Here is a 12,020-nt window from a genome sequence, read left to right as displayed (position 1 = left end):
GTTGCTACTATTTCAATGGAGAGAGTCCTTCTCGTTATGAATATTATGAAAAATCTGGTGTGTAACCAAATAGGAGATCAATGGTTAAATGATAACATAATGGTTTATATTGAGAGCAATGTTTTTTCTTCAATTGACAACAAAGTTATAACGCAACGTTTTCAAAATAAGAAAATGCGTCGTGGACAACTGTAACTTGTATTATTAATTTTTTCTATAAGTTATGAATAATAGAACTATGATTTAATTTTTAAGATTATTATTATTATATGTCTAAGAAATACTTCTAAACTTTTACATGTAACCCTCCACACTATGCTTTATGTGCATATTATTATATGAATACAAAAAATAAACCTTGTACTTGAAATTAATATCTTCTTGTGAAAAATACTAAAAAGTTAAAAGTCCACGTAGGATAGAGTGAATATTCAAATCAAAGAAATTAATAAAATAATAATAAACTAATTAACAATATATGGAAAGGCAATACCGCGTGCGGGTCGATGCCGCTTAATTCTCGGCAATGTCGCTCTCCGACGCCCGAGATTGAACCTGTAGCCGTAAGCCACGCTCCCTTTTCATCTCTCCAAAATCCAAATCCCTCAATTTTCCCCAATTCCCCCAATTTTCTCTTCCTCCTTCCCTCCCCTCACACAAATGACAGCTTCCCAGCTCCCCAAACCCAGCTGCAACACACAGGTACTCTAAAATTTCAAATTTTTATCTCCAGTTCTGTTTGCCTTTTCCATTTTTTTTTTTTGGATTTTGATCGGTACCCATCTCAGTTTTAAGCATGCCCGCTTGGAATTTGTTCTGTATTTGATCTGCTTAGCTCTAGTTTCAACATGTTGATTGTAATTTGGATGACATGGGATTGTTTTAAATGATGGGTTCTTAGGGAAATTGTGTTCTGGATCTGTGACTGTGCAGGAAATGATGGATTATTAGGGGAAGTTGTGTTTGTTCTTGTTGGATGGTCTCAGCTTCTTCTAGTCCAGCATGCAAATGATAATTCCTTTCGTGTTTGTGATTAGATATGTTGAAATTGAATAAAATACATATAGATAGTGGGATTCTTTTTTCTGTATAGATGGGTGGAGTTTCGCGGTTTCAGTTTGGTGATTTGATCATAGAGATACTATATTATTATTTGATTATGGAAGTATAGGGAGATAATGTACATGATTTCTGAATTTGATTGTGGTTTTTGCCAAAGGATTCGTTGTAATGGAAAAAGAAGTATTAGAGTAGAAGTTTTTTTTGGTATGAAGAGTGACTTGTATGCCTGGTCTTAACTTGTCACTTTGAAGGAGAGTTTCTGGTAGCTGAGTGATCATTCGTATGCAGCTAAGTATGTCCAAGCACTTGTTTGATACCATGACCAATGAGGTGCCTGGCACATCAGGTCAATGGATCCAGAAAGAAGCGACTTTTGTTGTCCCAAACACAGTAAAGAATGTACATAAGAATGTTTCTGTACAGACAGGTGAGGAATTTTCTATGGAGTTTCTTCAGGATCGTTCTGCAGCGAGAAGAGTTCCTGCTGTGACTGATATGGTTGAGAATCGCGAAAATGGGGATGGGTTGAATTATAATCAGAATAATCGGCTGGGATATCAGGATCTTACTGATCTTCTGGGGTTGAGGAGAATGGATTCCGAGTGTGCATCTGATACGTCTGACTTTATCTCGGCAAAAGGGTCCAGTAAAGATATTGAAAGCGAGGCTTGTCTTGACAAGTTAGGCAGATGCAACAGGGAGGAGGTTGATAGCGGACAAGGATCAAGGAAGGCTTTTGGAGAACTGAATGTTGACAGAGCTGGGTTTGGACCAACTGCCTTACCTATGTATATGTCTGAGTCCCATCTTTCCAACACTGTTAATGGTTCAGGAGCATTGGATGGTTCTCAATCTGGGAAGATGAAGTTTCTTTGCAGTTTTGGTGGAAAAATTTTGCCCAGGCCTAGCGATGGGAAACTCAGATATGTTGGGGGGGAGACGCGCATTATTTCCTTCAGGAAAAGTATTTCATGGGAAGAGCTTGTGAAGAAAACTTTCAGTTTTTGCAACCAACCTCATACAATCAAGTACCAGCTCCCAAGCGAGGATCTTGATGCTCTTATATCCGTTTCTTCTGATGAAGATCTTCAAAATATGATAGAGGAGTACCATGGCCTCGAAAGGCATGAGGGTTCTCAGAGACCTCGAATCTTTTTGATTCCGTTAGGTGAATCTGAAAACACATCTTCCTTTGAGGCAGATAGCATACATCAAAGTAACCCTGATTACCAATATGTTGCAGCTGTAAATGGCATGATAGATCCTAGTCCTAGGAAAAACATTGGAGGTAAGAATTCGACTACTGAAGCAAGTCAACAGGGAACCAAGACTGTCCTATTCCCTATGGAAATTAGGAGTGATTTTAAAGCTTTGCATCCTAATCAAAATTTAAGTGAACCCCAGGATATGACTCGGTCTCCCATTCAGTCTTCCTTTTCTCCCATTCTGCATCAGCAAGGAGATTCCAAGGGTGTTCATTTACAATCACATGGTCTAAACTCATGCCAGGGCAGTAATGAGAGTAGCAGTTCTTTTATAAGTGCTCAACCACCACAAGATAACTCCAGCAATAGCACGGAAGGTTATAAAATTCATCCACAGGGGGCAGTAACTCTTATGGATTATCACCACCCTTGTAAGCAAGCTGATGATGGACAACTGGGCCTATACCATGGAGGACATAGTCTCAACCACAATCCCAGCAAAGATCCCATGTCTACTTTAGTTGTCGGTCAAAATGTTGGTGATTTTGATGGATTCTCCCATGAGAGGCCAGTGCAGAAGGAAAGAATATTCTCTCCTGAGCTTGTCTCACACCAAGAAGATTCAAAGAATATGTTGTCAGGATCTAATGATTACGTTGATTGTCATCCTGGCATGCATCATGCATATTCTGATTCAAAACTGCAAGAGAATGGAAGGAGGTCTGTATATTGTTCACAAGAAGGAATAAGCCCACCGTCCCCCTTAATTTTTGCAAAGGCTCAATCATCATTGCTGCTAAACTCAGTTATTTCTCAAGAAAAGCCGACTCTACTGCATGACAATATTGAATCTTTGAATCCTAGGTTACACAATCAGTTACATGGTACGGAGTCGATAGGATTGCGCAGCAGACTGGATTTGCCAAATTCATCTCCATGTTTAGAATCACTGGGCAGGAATGAAGATTCTCCCAAATGTAATGATTTTCATGAAAAATGCCGGACAGCTAAACAGAAAGATTCTTTGACTTTGGAGCAGACGAAGAAGGTCAATCAAAAGGATCCTTTCTTACATCAAGATGAAACCCTTTATGGGACAAGATCACCTGCCACTGAAGTTGATTATCGGAATGGATTTCCTAATATAATCCCCGAACCATCATCTACTTTTGCCCCTGGGGTTGTTCCTGCAGCAATTAATTTACAACCGTTGGTAAACAAGAAGGTGGAGGATTCACAAAGCTTCCAGGGTGACAAAAGCCCTGCCGATCTTCTTGTCACGAGTCAAAGAACTGCCAATGATCAGGACTGTGCTTTGGCAGTGATGCCTAGTGGTGAAAAAGGACATGATGTTTCAGGGGCCAGGAATTCTGAAGTTGCAGGCATATTTCCAAGTACTAAACAGCATTCTCGTGATGAAAATTCTTTGGCTGATCTCATCTCAGGGTTGTCCAATGGCCAAGTTTCCCATGAGCCTGCACGACCAGAACTTGTTGCAAGTCAAAAGGATATGCGTTTCCAAGAACCCCTGCATATGAACTCTGCACATGTGCACCCAGTGACAGTTCTTCATGATCCTGTACTGGAAAAGAGTGACCACATGGTGTTGCATAAGCCAGTCCAAGATGTTGCGTTTAAAAGACAGGTCTCTCTTCTTGATGATGGCTTTGTAAATTACCCTGATAAGAATGCTGAGAAGTTGAGCTCAAATGTCGAAGATGTTAGTTTGGCACCAACAAAACCCCCAACAATGAGGAATGATAAAAAACAGTTGGAGTCAGTGAAAATTGTGGAAGACATAACGAACGGTATTACTTCTGGCATTCAGTCTTCATCACCAGTTTCCCCATATGCTGTGGACGAACCTGTTGTTGATCTCATATCTCCTACTGCAACAGAGGTGGAAAGCGTCAATGAAGACTCTGAGTATGAGGTAAAATTGATGAAGTTTGTATCTGATTTGCAAGTTATGTATATACTTGTAGAGTTGAACTTTGAATTACTGTTTGCGTTATTTGTAGGATGATAAGGCTGATGAAGAAGACAAAAATGAATCATTTAGTGATGCAATGATTGCTGAAATGGAAGCCAGCATCTATGGCTTGCAGGTATTCCGCTGATGTCTTAAGTTTCTTGTTTGGAACATGTTTTTGTTTATTATAGTACACAAGTTTACATCTGCTGACTGGAGTCCCCGCTGCTGCCAGCTTATGTTGCAGCATTCTATATATAAAAAAAAAATTCTTGAAGAGGTTTCTTGCTGTGGGTCAATTTTGAGGATACCAATCATTGTATTAATTGAAAGGTCTTATCATTTATTTCTTCAAAGAAGAAAGAGTTCATTGTTTTTTAAATTCCCTTGAAAAAGTATAGCATCTGATGATTATATATGATGGGATTGTCTCTTGGTAAATGCAATGATTCTCATTTCAATGTTTCTCGAGTCTCCTAAATCCCTAATGAGAACAGATGGCTCTTGCTCCTCTTGCCTCTTAAGAGCATAGATATGTAGTCTGTATGGAGAGATTTTTTCACTGATAACAATGGGATGTGTTGCAGACAACAATCACTCATGTGCTTATAAACTTCTCATATGTGTGTAGATAGTAGTATTGTGTCGCTCCTTGAGATAATAGTATTACTAAAATGCTCTCTGATTTGTAAATAGATCAGTTTCCAGCATTTTTTTGGGAATTTACGAAAGTTCAATTTCTTTATGCAACTGAATTTTCTAAATGTGATCCAGATTATAAAAAATGCTGATCTTGAAGAATTAAGGGAATTAGGATCTGGTACATATGGAACTGTTTATCATGGAAAATGGCGGGGAACAGATGTTGCTATAAAGCGAATAAAAAAGAGCTGTTTTGCAGGAAGATCATCAGAGCAAGACCGACTGGTGGGTTTCCTGAACAAATTTGTTTTGTTATTTTTCCCAGTACCTGCACAGTTGGTGTTGAGAAAAGTTAACATCTGTGGTTGTTTTATTGACAATAACTCGTGACATTAAATGTTTGAGTAATATGACATTCTGTGGCTTCTAGCATCTATTGTAACATACACCTTCTGCCTTCAAACAAGTGTATCATTTTTATCTGGAAAATACTGTGTACCTTATGGACAATCTGTAAATTTCTGTGAATATTTGTAATTTTCATTTGACACACATGTGAAGTTGATTGTTCATTTGGGTTGTATTAGACAAAAGACTTCTGGAGAGAGGCGCAAATCCTTTCAGCTCTCCATCATCCAAATGTGGTTGCATTCTATGGAGTAGTACCTGATGGAGCTGGAGGAACGTTGGCAACTGTAACTGAGTACATGGTGAATGGATCACTGAGGCATGCCCTACTAAAAAAGGATAGGTAATTTTTCTATCATTTCTTTTCCTTTTTGCTTCTTAAAGTTTTTATGTATATCTTAGAACATGGAATTCCTATGCAGATCACTTGACCGTCGTAGAAAGCTTATAATTGCCATGGATGCAGCTTTTGGCATGGAATACTTGCATTCAAAGAATATTGTCCATTTTGATTTAAAGTGTGACAATCTGCTAGTCAACTTGAGGGATCCTCAACGACCTATATGCAAGGTAAGTTAATCTGGAACCAAGTTTCATGTTCAGGGATTGACATAAAAGCTCTTTATTAGAAAGCATTTTTCTTTGTAGTCCTTATACAATTCCGGAGACCTTGAAATTCCTTAAAGCGGAATTGGGAAATTTTATAAAACTAGGTTGACTATTATGGTGCCAAAAGTTTCCCGGCTGATGCAATTGGGTAGATCCAGTGGGAGTTTTCTTTTCTCTTAAATGGAGGGTAGAAGTCAGAAAGTGATCATTTTTGTATGGGGTGTGATATCCACACACCTTTTTTTTACTTCTCACACACTTTTTTAATTTTCAGCCGTCAGATAGGATGAGTTGAAGAAGATCAAAGGATAGAAATTAACAAAGGGTGTTTAAGAAGTAAAAAGACGTGTGTGGATAGCACACCCCTTTTTGTATCCCTTGTGGAACCTTTTATGTGAAATTTTTGCCACATATCAAAATGTTTCATTCATTACTGTATTTTTTTCCCTGGGGACTTGGATAAAAGATTTTTCTTTAATGCTGATGATTGGGAATTGATCTTTTAGGTTGGAGATTTTGGTTTATCGAGAATCAAACGCAATACTTTGGTATCTGGTGGTGTGCGAGGAACTCTTCCTTGGATGGCACCAGAACTGTTAAATGGCAGCAGCATCCGGGTTTCTGAGAAGGTTAGTATGACTATATATATATATATGTCAGCAATGTTGAAGGCAAAGACAATTGTTTGTTTTGTAATTAACGCTATGGTATTAATTTTGACAGGTTGATGTTTTCTCATTTGGAATTTCAATGTGGGAGATCTTGACCGGGGAGGAACCATATGCCAATATGCATTGCGGTGCCATCATTGGTAAGTTTATGTCATGGACCTAATTATCAATATCATCGGTACTGATGGCGAATAAAATGAAGAAATTTCGTTGGCTGAAAAATCTCATTGGATCTGTTTTAAATATCTTTCCCCTGCTTGCTTTGAATTAGGATCAACATGGATACTTCGAATTTTTATATTAATTTTTCAACTGATTGCAAACTTGTGAACGAAGGTGGAATTGTGAAGAACACTCTTCGACCTCCTATTCCAGAACGTTGTGATTCTGAGTGGAAGAACCTGATGGAACAGTGCTGGTCACCTGATCCTGACATCCGTCCATCATTCACCGAGATAACTAACAGGTTGCGAGCTATGTCCAACGCACTTCAGGCGAAGGTACCTAGCAATCAGACAAGCCAGATAAAGCCCAATGTTTGACATTCTTGCCAGGTACCAGAATTATATGATATCTCCAACGGAAACCCTTCCGGTCGATGATCAAAACTTTGACGGCGATCAATTCATCCCCACAATTCGTCGGTGTATTGATTTGCTCTTCTGTTGATAAGAGACTACATAATTTTTTTATTCTTTTGTAAAATAACACCGGGTCATACTAGCATGCTGGGAAGAGGCGATCGACAGTTTTTCTGCTAAGTTTGGTGTCAATGTATTTTTGCTGGAGAAACGATTGTCCATATGTATATATTATATACACAGAAATCAAATGATAGGACTTTGTCTGGTTTTCCTTTTACCTTGTCCCTTTTCTCTTATTGATTTATAAAATGTGCGTTCACCAACCTTTGATGACGATGGCTCTTCGTCTAGGAGATATATGTACAAATAAAACTGGCTATAAAATTTTAATAAAAATAGAATCGGAGTGACACTAATAGACAATTAAAGAGTACTTAACCGTGTTATATATGGCTTGTTGTCTATTTATTGTGCCCTAGTTTCGATTTTTAATTAAACATGTGATCTAATATGAGTTGTGTTCCAACCCATGCGTCATCTAAACTCCTCATTTCGAACCCTCCTCTCCTCTTAATAATAATACTTTAAAAGAAAAAAAAATTATATTTTTTGAGAAAGGAGTATGGAAAACGAAATTGCACGGCAGCCCTTAGTCAATGATTTTGGCCTCATGTGGATTCACACCCACCAAAGGTAATGTAACGACCCGTTTTAAAATTACGAAAATACCCCTAACTAACGGAATTGTGGACTTTTGTTGACCTTTGGTTGCCGACATTTTAGAATTTTTCTCATATTTTATTCTTGTATCACTCGTCGAACAAGGCAAAAATGGATTTTACTCTTGGTCTCAGTGGAAAAACGTGGCAGTTGTTGGTTCGTTGTATTTTCCTAGAAGAATGAAAAAGCAAAAATGGATATGTTTATTAGAAAGCATTTTTATTCATCATCTAGTGTATATTTAATATCTTATTTATCATCGTTATATGAATTTGAATTTTAAGATTTGTGTAATGGATAAACATAAATCTTAAAATTTAAACTTATCTAACAATAATAAATAAGATGACGAACATGCATCATAACTAAATGATGATGGGCAAAAATACACTCAAGTTTGCTGTGGTTGGTTTCAGTGAAAAACGTGGGAATTATTGTGGTTGGTGGCTTTACTCGTGGTCTTCTGAAACGGAGTATAATATTAGGTAGCATCAGCCCTTCCGTTTCACAATTTGACTAAGTGGGTTGGCGTCTTTGGTAAGTCCTTACTTGGAAATTTCAAGGTTCGATCTTATCAATCATAATCCTATAAATTCCCACAAACCGCTGCATATTTTTTGCTGCTCCACAAATTGTACTGATCAAGGAGAGCTTTCTGCATTCCATTTTCTAGAGAGAGAAAGAGAGGAGGGAGAGAGAGAGAGAGATGGATAAAGCACTTAACAGACAGAAGGTTGTGCTTCAGCATTTGAGACCCAGTTCTTCCGTCTCTTCTCCAGATTATGAATCTGCTGCTCTCTCTGTAAGTTTATCCACTTTCTTTTCAGTTCACTTCTTAATTTTGTAAATATTTTTGCTTTGTATTATTCAGCTGATTTTAATTTTATTTTAATTTATTTCTTCTGAAATGGTTTGTTAGGCTTCAACATGTGCAGCTGGGGATAGTGCTGCATACCATAGAACATCTGCTTTTGGAGACGATATTGTGATTGTGGCGTGAGTAATTTAAAATTTTAAACTGATTTGATGAAGTTATTAAATTTTTCTTATTTGTATCTTTGTATGGAATTTGTAATAAAGTTGATAGCTTTAAAGCTTCTCTCTATTGAATCTTGCTGCAAAATCATGTTACATAGAGCCTACCGGACTGCCATTTGCAAGGCGAAGCGTGGCGGTTTTAAGGACACTATGCCTGATGATTTACTGGCGCCTGTTTTAAAGGTTAGATACAGTTCCCAACTTAATTGCAGAGAAATGAATGTGTTTCTACAAATTGTGAATGTATTACCCCCTGACCCCTACGCAGCCGAGTTTGAATCTTCGTTCTCACAATTTGGATTAGCTTAAAGTAGAGTATCGCATGTACAAATAGAAAGGGGGATTGGATATTGACATCTGGTGTGCTTTTTATGCAGGCAGTGATAGAGAGAACAAATTTGAACCCAAATGAGGTGGGGGATATAGTTGTTGGTACAGTTCTGGCACCTGGCTCACTTAGAGCAATTGAATGCAGGATGGCAGCGTTTTACGCTGGCTTTCCAGGTAAGTTTTTAGCTTTAATTGATGTTTTGGAGGCCCTTCTTTGTGTTTGGTTTGGCTTATAGTGTGATGGTTTGTTGGTTTTGTCCAGATACGGTTCCCATTAGAACTGTTAACAGGCAATGTTCATCTGGCCTTCAGGCAGTTGCTGATATAGCTGCTGCTATAAAAGCAGGATATTACGACATTGGTGAGAAAAACTCTTGATTATGCATGCATCTAATTAGCCGCTAGGTGGTCTCCATCAATGGACTTGATCTGTGTTTTGAATGCAGGCATTGCAGCTGGATTGGAGTCCATGACAGTTGACAACATTAGTGGATTAAGTAAAGTTAACCCTAAAGTATAATCTAACTCTCCTTGTTTACTTGATAGTTTTGTTTACGTGGTGTTATTTTGAACTGATGTATGTTGTCAATAGGTGGATATCTTTGCACAAGCACGCGACTGCGTTCTTCCCATGGGTGTGACTTCTGAAAATGTTGCCGAGCGATATGGTGTGACTCGGGAGGAACAAGACAGAGCCGCTGTGAGTTTTCTGTCTGTTTTAAGTTAAAACATGCATTAACTGTTCGATAAACTGGTAATGCTGAATCTGTAATTCCATGAATGTTTGTGAACAGGTAGAATCACATAGGCGTGCTGCTGCAGCCGCAGCATCCGGTAAATTCAAAGATGAAATTGTCCCTGTATCTACTAAGGTAAATATAAAAATGTGCTCCCTTTATTTGTGAAGAGTTCTACATAAGTAAAATGGTATTTTATTTTCTTGTAATTGGTTATTTGTATCATCAGATTGTGGACCCAAAAACTGGAGAGGAGAGGCCTGTTACAATTTCTGTGGATGATGGGATCCGTCCAAATGCAAACATGAACGATTTGGCTAAACTAAAGCCTGCATTCAAACGAGATGGTTCTACAACTGCAGGTATTTTGTCACTCAATTATCATAAAGCTTGCTGGTGGTTATGCAGGACAGTTTCTTCGTTTAATTTTACACAACTTTTTCGTCTTTTTTAAACTTGCTTCAAGCATTGTGAATCAGTTCATTGCTTTTGTCTTTCAGGAAATGCTAGCCAGGTGAGTGACGGTGCTGGAGCAGTCCTCCTTATGAAGAGAAGTTTAGCTATGCAGAAGGGACTTCCTATTCTTGGTGTTTTCAGGTATGGCGTTGATTATTTTTGTTCAATTTAATTGCTTGACTTCCTATTCTCGAGTTGACTTTATAGTACAGATACTGCAAATTAATAGTGAAGAACTCTAATTATTAAGAAACCGAAAATTGAGAGATGGGCTGGTAGAGGTTTATCCATTCTTAATATTTCTTTTCATTGGTAATGTTGTTAATTTCCTTGAGATGGATATGTTCAAGAATTAGCTAAAGCTTTCTTTGTACTTTGGATACAACTTTATGATCTCTGTGCAGGAGTTTTGCTGCTGTTGGTGTGGATCCCGCTGTCATGGGAGTTGGTCCAGCTGCTGCAATTCCGGTAGCAGTGAAGTCTGCTGGTCTTGAGCTTGATGATATAGATCTATTTGAGATAAATGAGGTAATGCATTGCTATTGATTTCTGTAAGCTTCAAGATGAATTAGCTTATCTTTGAAGATTTTGACTAAGCAGTTTTATTGGTTTCATTTAGGCATTTGCATCTCAATATGTATATTGTATCAAGAAATTGGAGCTTGATCCTGAGAAAGTCAATGTTAACGGAGGCGCTCTTGCTCTAGGGCATCCTTTAGGTGCTACAGGTATACGAACTGACGAATTAAATTAGAATCTTATCTTAAATTTCTGCAATAAACTAAAGCTGATATGTTTTGACACAACTACTCGTTCACTGTGTCATCTGAGGCGAATATTGTATTTGTTTTTGTGTGCTAGGTGCTCGCTGTGTTGCAACTCTCCTGAATGAGATGAAGCGCCGTGGCAAGGATAACCGCTTTGGTGTGATCTCCATGTGCATAGGTATCCTTTTGCGCTCTTCCGTCTAATATAACTATGAACTAAGGTAGAATATTGAGGGCTTGATACGAGAATAAGAAACGCGACTGTGTGTGTGTCCTTGTTGCAGGCTCAGGTATGGGGGCTGCTGCAGTTTTTGAAAGAGGGGACTCAGTTGATGAGTTAAGCAATGCTAGAGCTGTCTAGAGGAACAGTATTTTGCCAAACGAAGTTACATAGCGCATCTTGGTAAATTTTGTTGGTTCATCAAAATAAATACCCCACAGGGATGTATTTTGAAACCTAATTAAGGGCTGGTTTGGTATTGCTGTATTTTGAAAAAAAACTGCTTCTACTGTGCTGTGAGAATAAGCAGCTATGAAATAAAGCAACAGAGTGTTTGGTAAACTTTTATGTAAAACAGATGTGAAAAAAAGTCGGTTTTTCAAAGCTGGGTTTTGTAGCTTTTTGTTTTTGGCATTTTTTCATCCAAAACTTTGAAAAAAAACTGAAGCTGAATGTTTACCAAATACAAAAACAGCTCCCAGCTTTTAGCTTTTTTTTTATACCAGCTTTTTTCAGAATCATCTCAGTACCAAATCAGGCCTAATAAAGCTTCACGGCTTTTTTTTTTTTCTGTTATGTTTTTGTTCTTATCGATTCAT

The 12,020-nt window shown here is 38.0% G+C and overlaps 2 protein-coding genes across 5 annotated transcripts; both read left to right on the top strand.

Moving 5' to 3' along the window:
- Positions 1 to 500: 500 nt before the first annotated feature.
- Positions 501 to 7,430, top strand: LOC103960467. Of its 4 annotated transcripts, none has more exons than XM_009372950.3 (9): positions 501 to 702; positions 1,351 to 4,200; positions 4,289 to 4,375; positions 5,014 to 5,166; positions 5,469 to 5,632; positions 5,712 to 5,859; positions 6,405 to 6,527; positions 6,622 to 6,709; positions 6,906 to 7,430. In XM_009372950.3, the coding sequence occupies exons 1-9, from the start codon at positions 661 to 663 to the stop codon at positions 7,109 to 7,111; spliced, it is 3,861 nt and encodes a 1,286-aa protein (XP_009371225.2). In that variant the 5' UTR covers positions 501 to 660; the 3' UTR covers positions 7,112 to 7,430. The 4 variants fall into 4 exon arrangements, with proteins under 4 accessions (XP_009371225.2, XP_009371246.2, XP_009371239.2 ...); XM_009372971.3 differs by having other exon boundaries at positions 502 to 702; positions 1,314 to 4,200; XM_009372964.3 differs by having other exon boundaries at positions 502 to 702; positions 1,220 to 4,200.
- Positions 7,431 to 8,411: 981 nt separating this feature from the next.
- LOC103960456 (3-ketoacyl CoA thiolase 1, peroxisomal) lies at positions 8,412 to 11,763 on the top strand. The gene is made up of 14 exons (XM_009372942.3): positions 8,412 to 8,675; positions 8,793 to 8,869; positions 9,010 to 9,094; positions 9,289 to 9,415; positions 9,504 to 9,602; positions 9,688 to 9,755; positions 9,834 to 9,941; positions 10,036 to 10,113; positions 10,208 to 10,340; positions 10,479 to 10,575; positions 10,839 to 10,962; positions 11,054 to 11,162; positions 11,296 to 11,379; positions 11,486 to 11,763. Exons 1-14 carry the CDS (start codon positions 8,580 to 8,582, stop codon positions 11,560 to 11,562), a joined length of 1,362 nt encoding a protein of 453 aa, XP_009371217.2. The 5' UTR covers positions 8,412 to 8,579; the 3' UTR covers positions 11,563 to 11,763.
- Positions 11,764 to 12,020: the final 257 nt, after the last annotated feature.

The sequence above is a fragment of a genome, unplaced genomic scaffold (assembly GCF_019419815.1).
Source record: "Pyrus x bretschneideri cultivar Hongxiangsu unplaced genomic scaffold, Pyrus_bretschneideri_v1 Contig10, whole genome shotgun sequence".
Lineage (NCBI taxonomy): Eukaryota > Viridiplantae > Streptophyta > Magnoliopsida > Rosales > Rosaceae > Pyrus > Pyrus x bretschneideri.
This window is presented reverse-complemented; position numbering and strand designations above follow the sequence as displayed.

What these genes read in the sequence shown, in the direction of transcription:
- LOC103960456 (XM_009372942.3), top strand. Translation starts at nt 8,580, where the DNA reads ATGGATAAAGCACTTAACAGACAGAAGGTTGTGCTTCAGCATTTGAGA. An exon ending in ATGAATCTGCTGCTCTCTCT is followed by an intron (nt 8,676 to 8,792) that starts GTAAGTTTATCC and finishes ATGGTTTGTTAG; the next exon opens with GCTTCAACATGTGCAGCTGG. An exon ending in GTTTTACGCTGGCTTTCCAG is followed by an intron (nt 9,416 to 9,503) that starts GTAAGTTTTTAG and finishes GGTTTTGTCCAG; the next exon opens with ATACGGTTCCCATTAGAACT.
- LOC103960467 (XM_009372950.3), top strand. Translation starts at nt 661, where the DNA reads ATGACAGCTTCCCAGCTCCCCAAACCCAGCTGCAACACACAG. An exon ending in GCCCTACTAAAAAAGGATAG is followed by an intron (nt 5,633 to 5,711) that starts GTAATTTTTCTA and finishes ATTCCTATGCAG; the next exon opens with ATCACTTGACCGTCGTAGAA. An exon ending in GCATCCGGGTTTCTGAGAAG is followed by an intron (nt 6,528 to 6,621) that starts GTTAGTATGACT and finishes TAATTTTGACAG; the next exon opens with GTTGATGTTTTCTCATTTGG.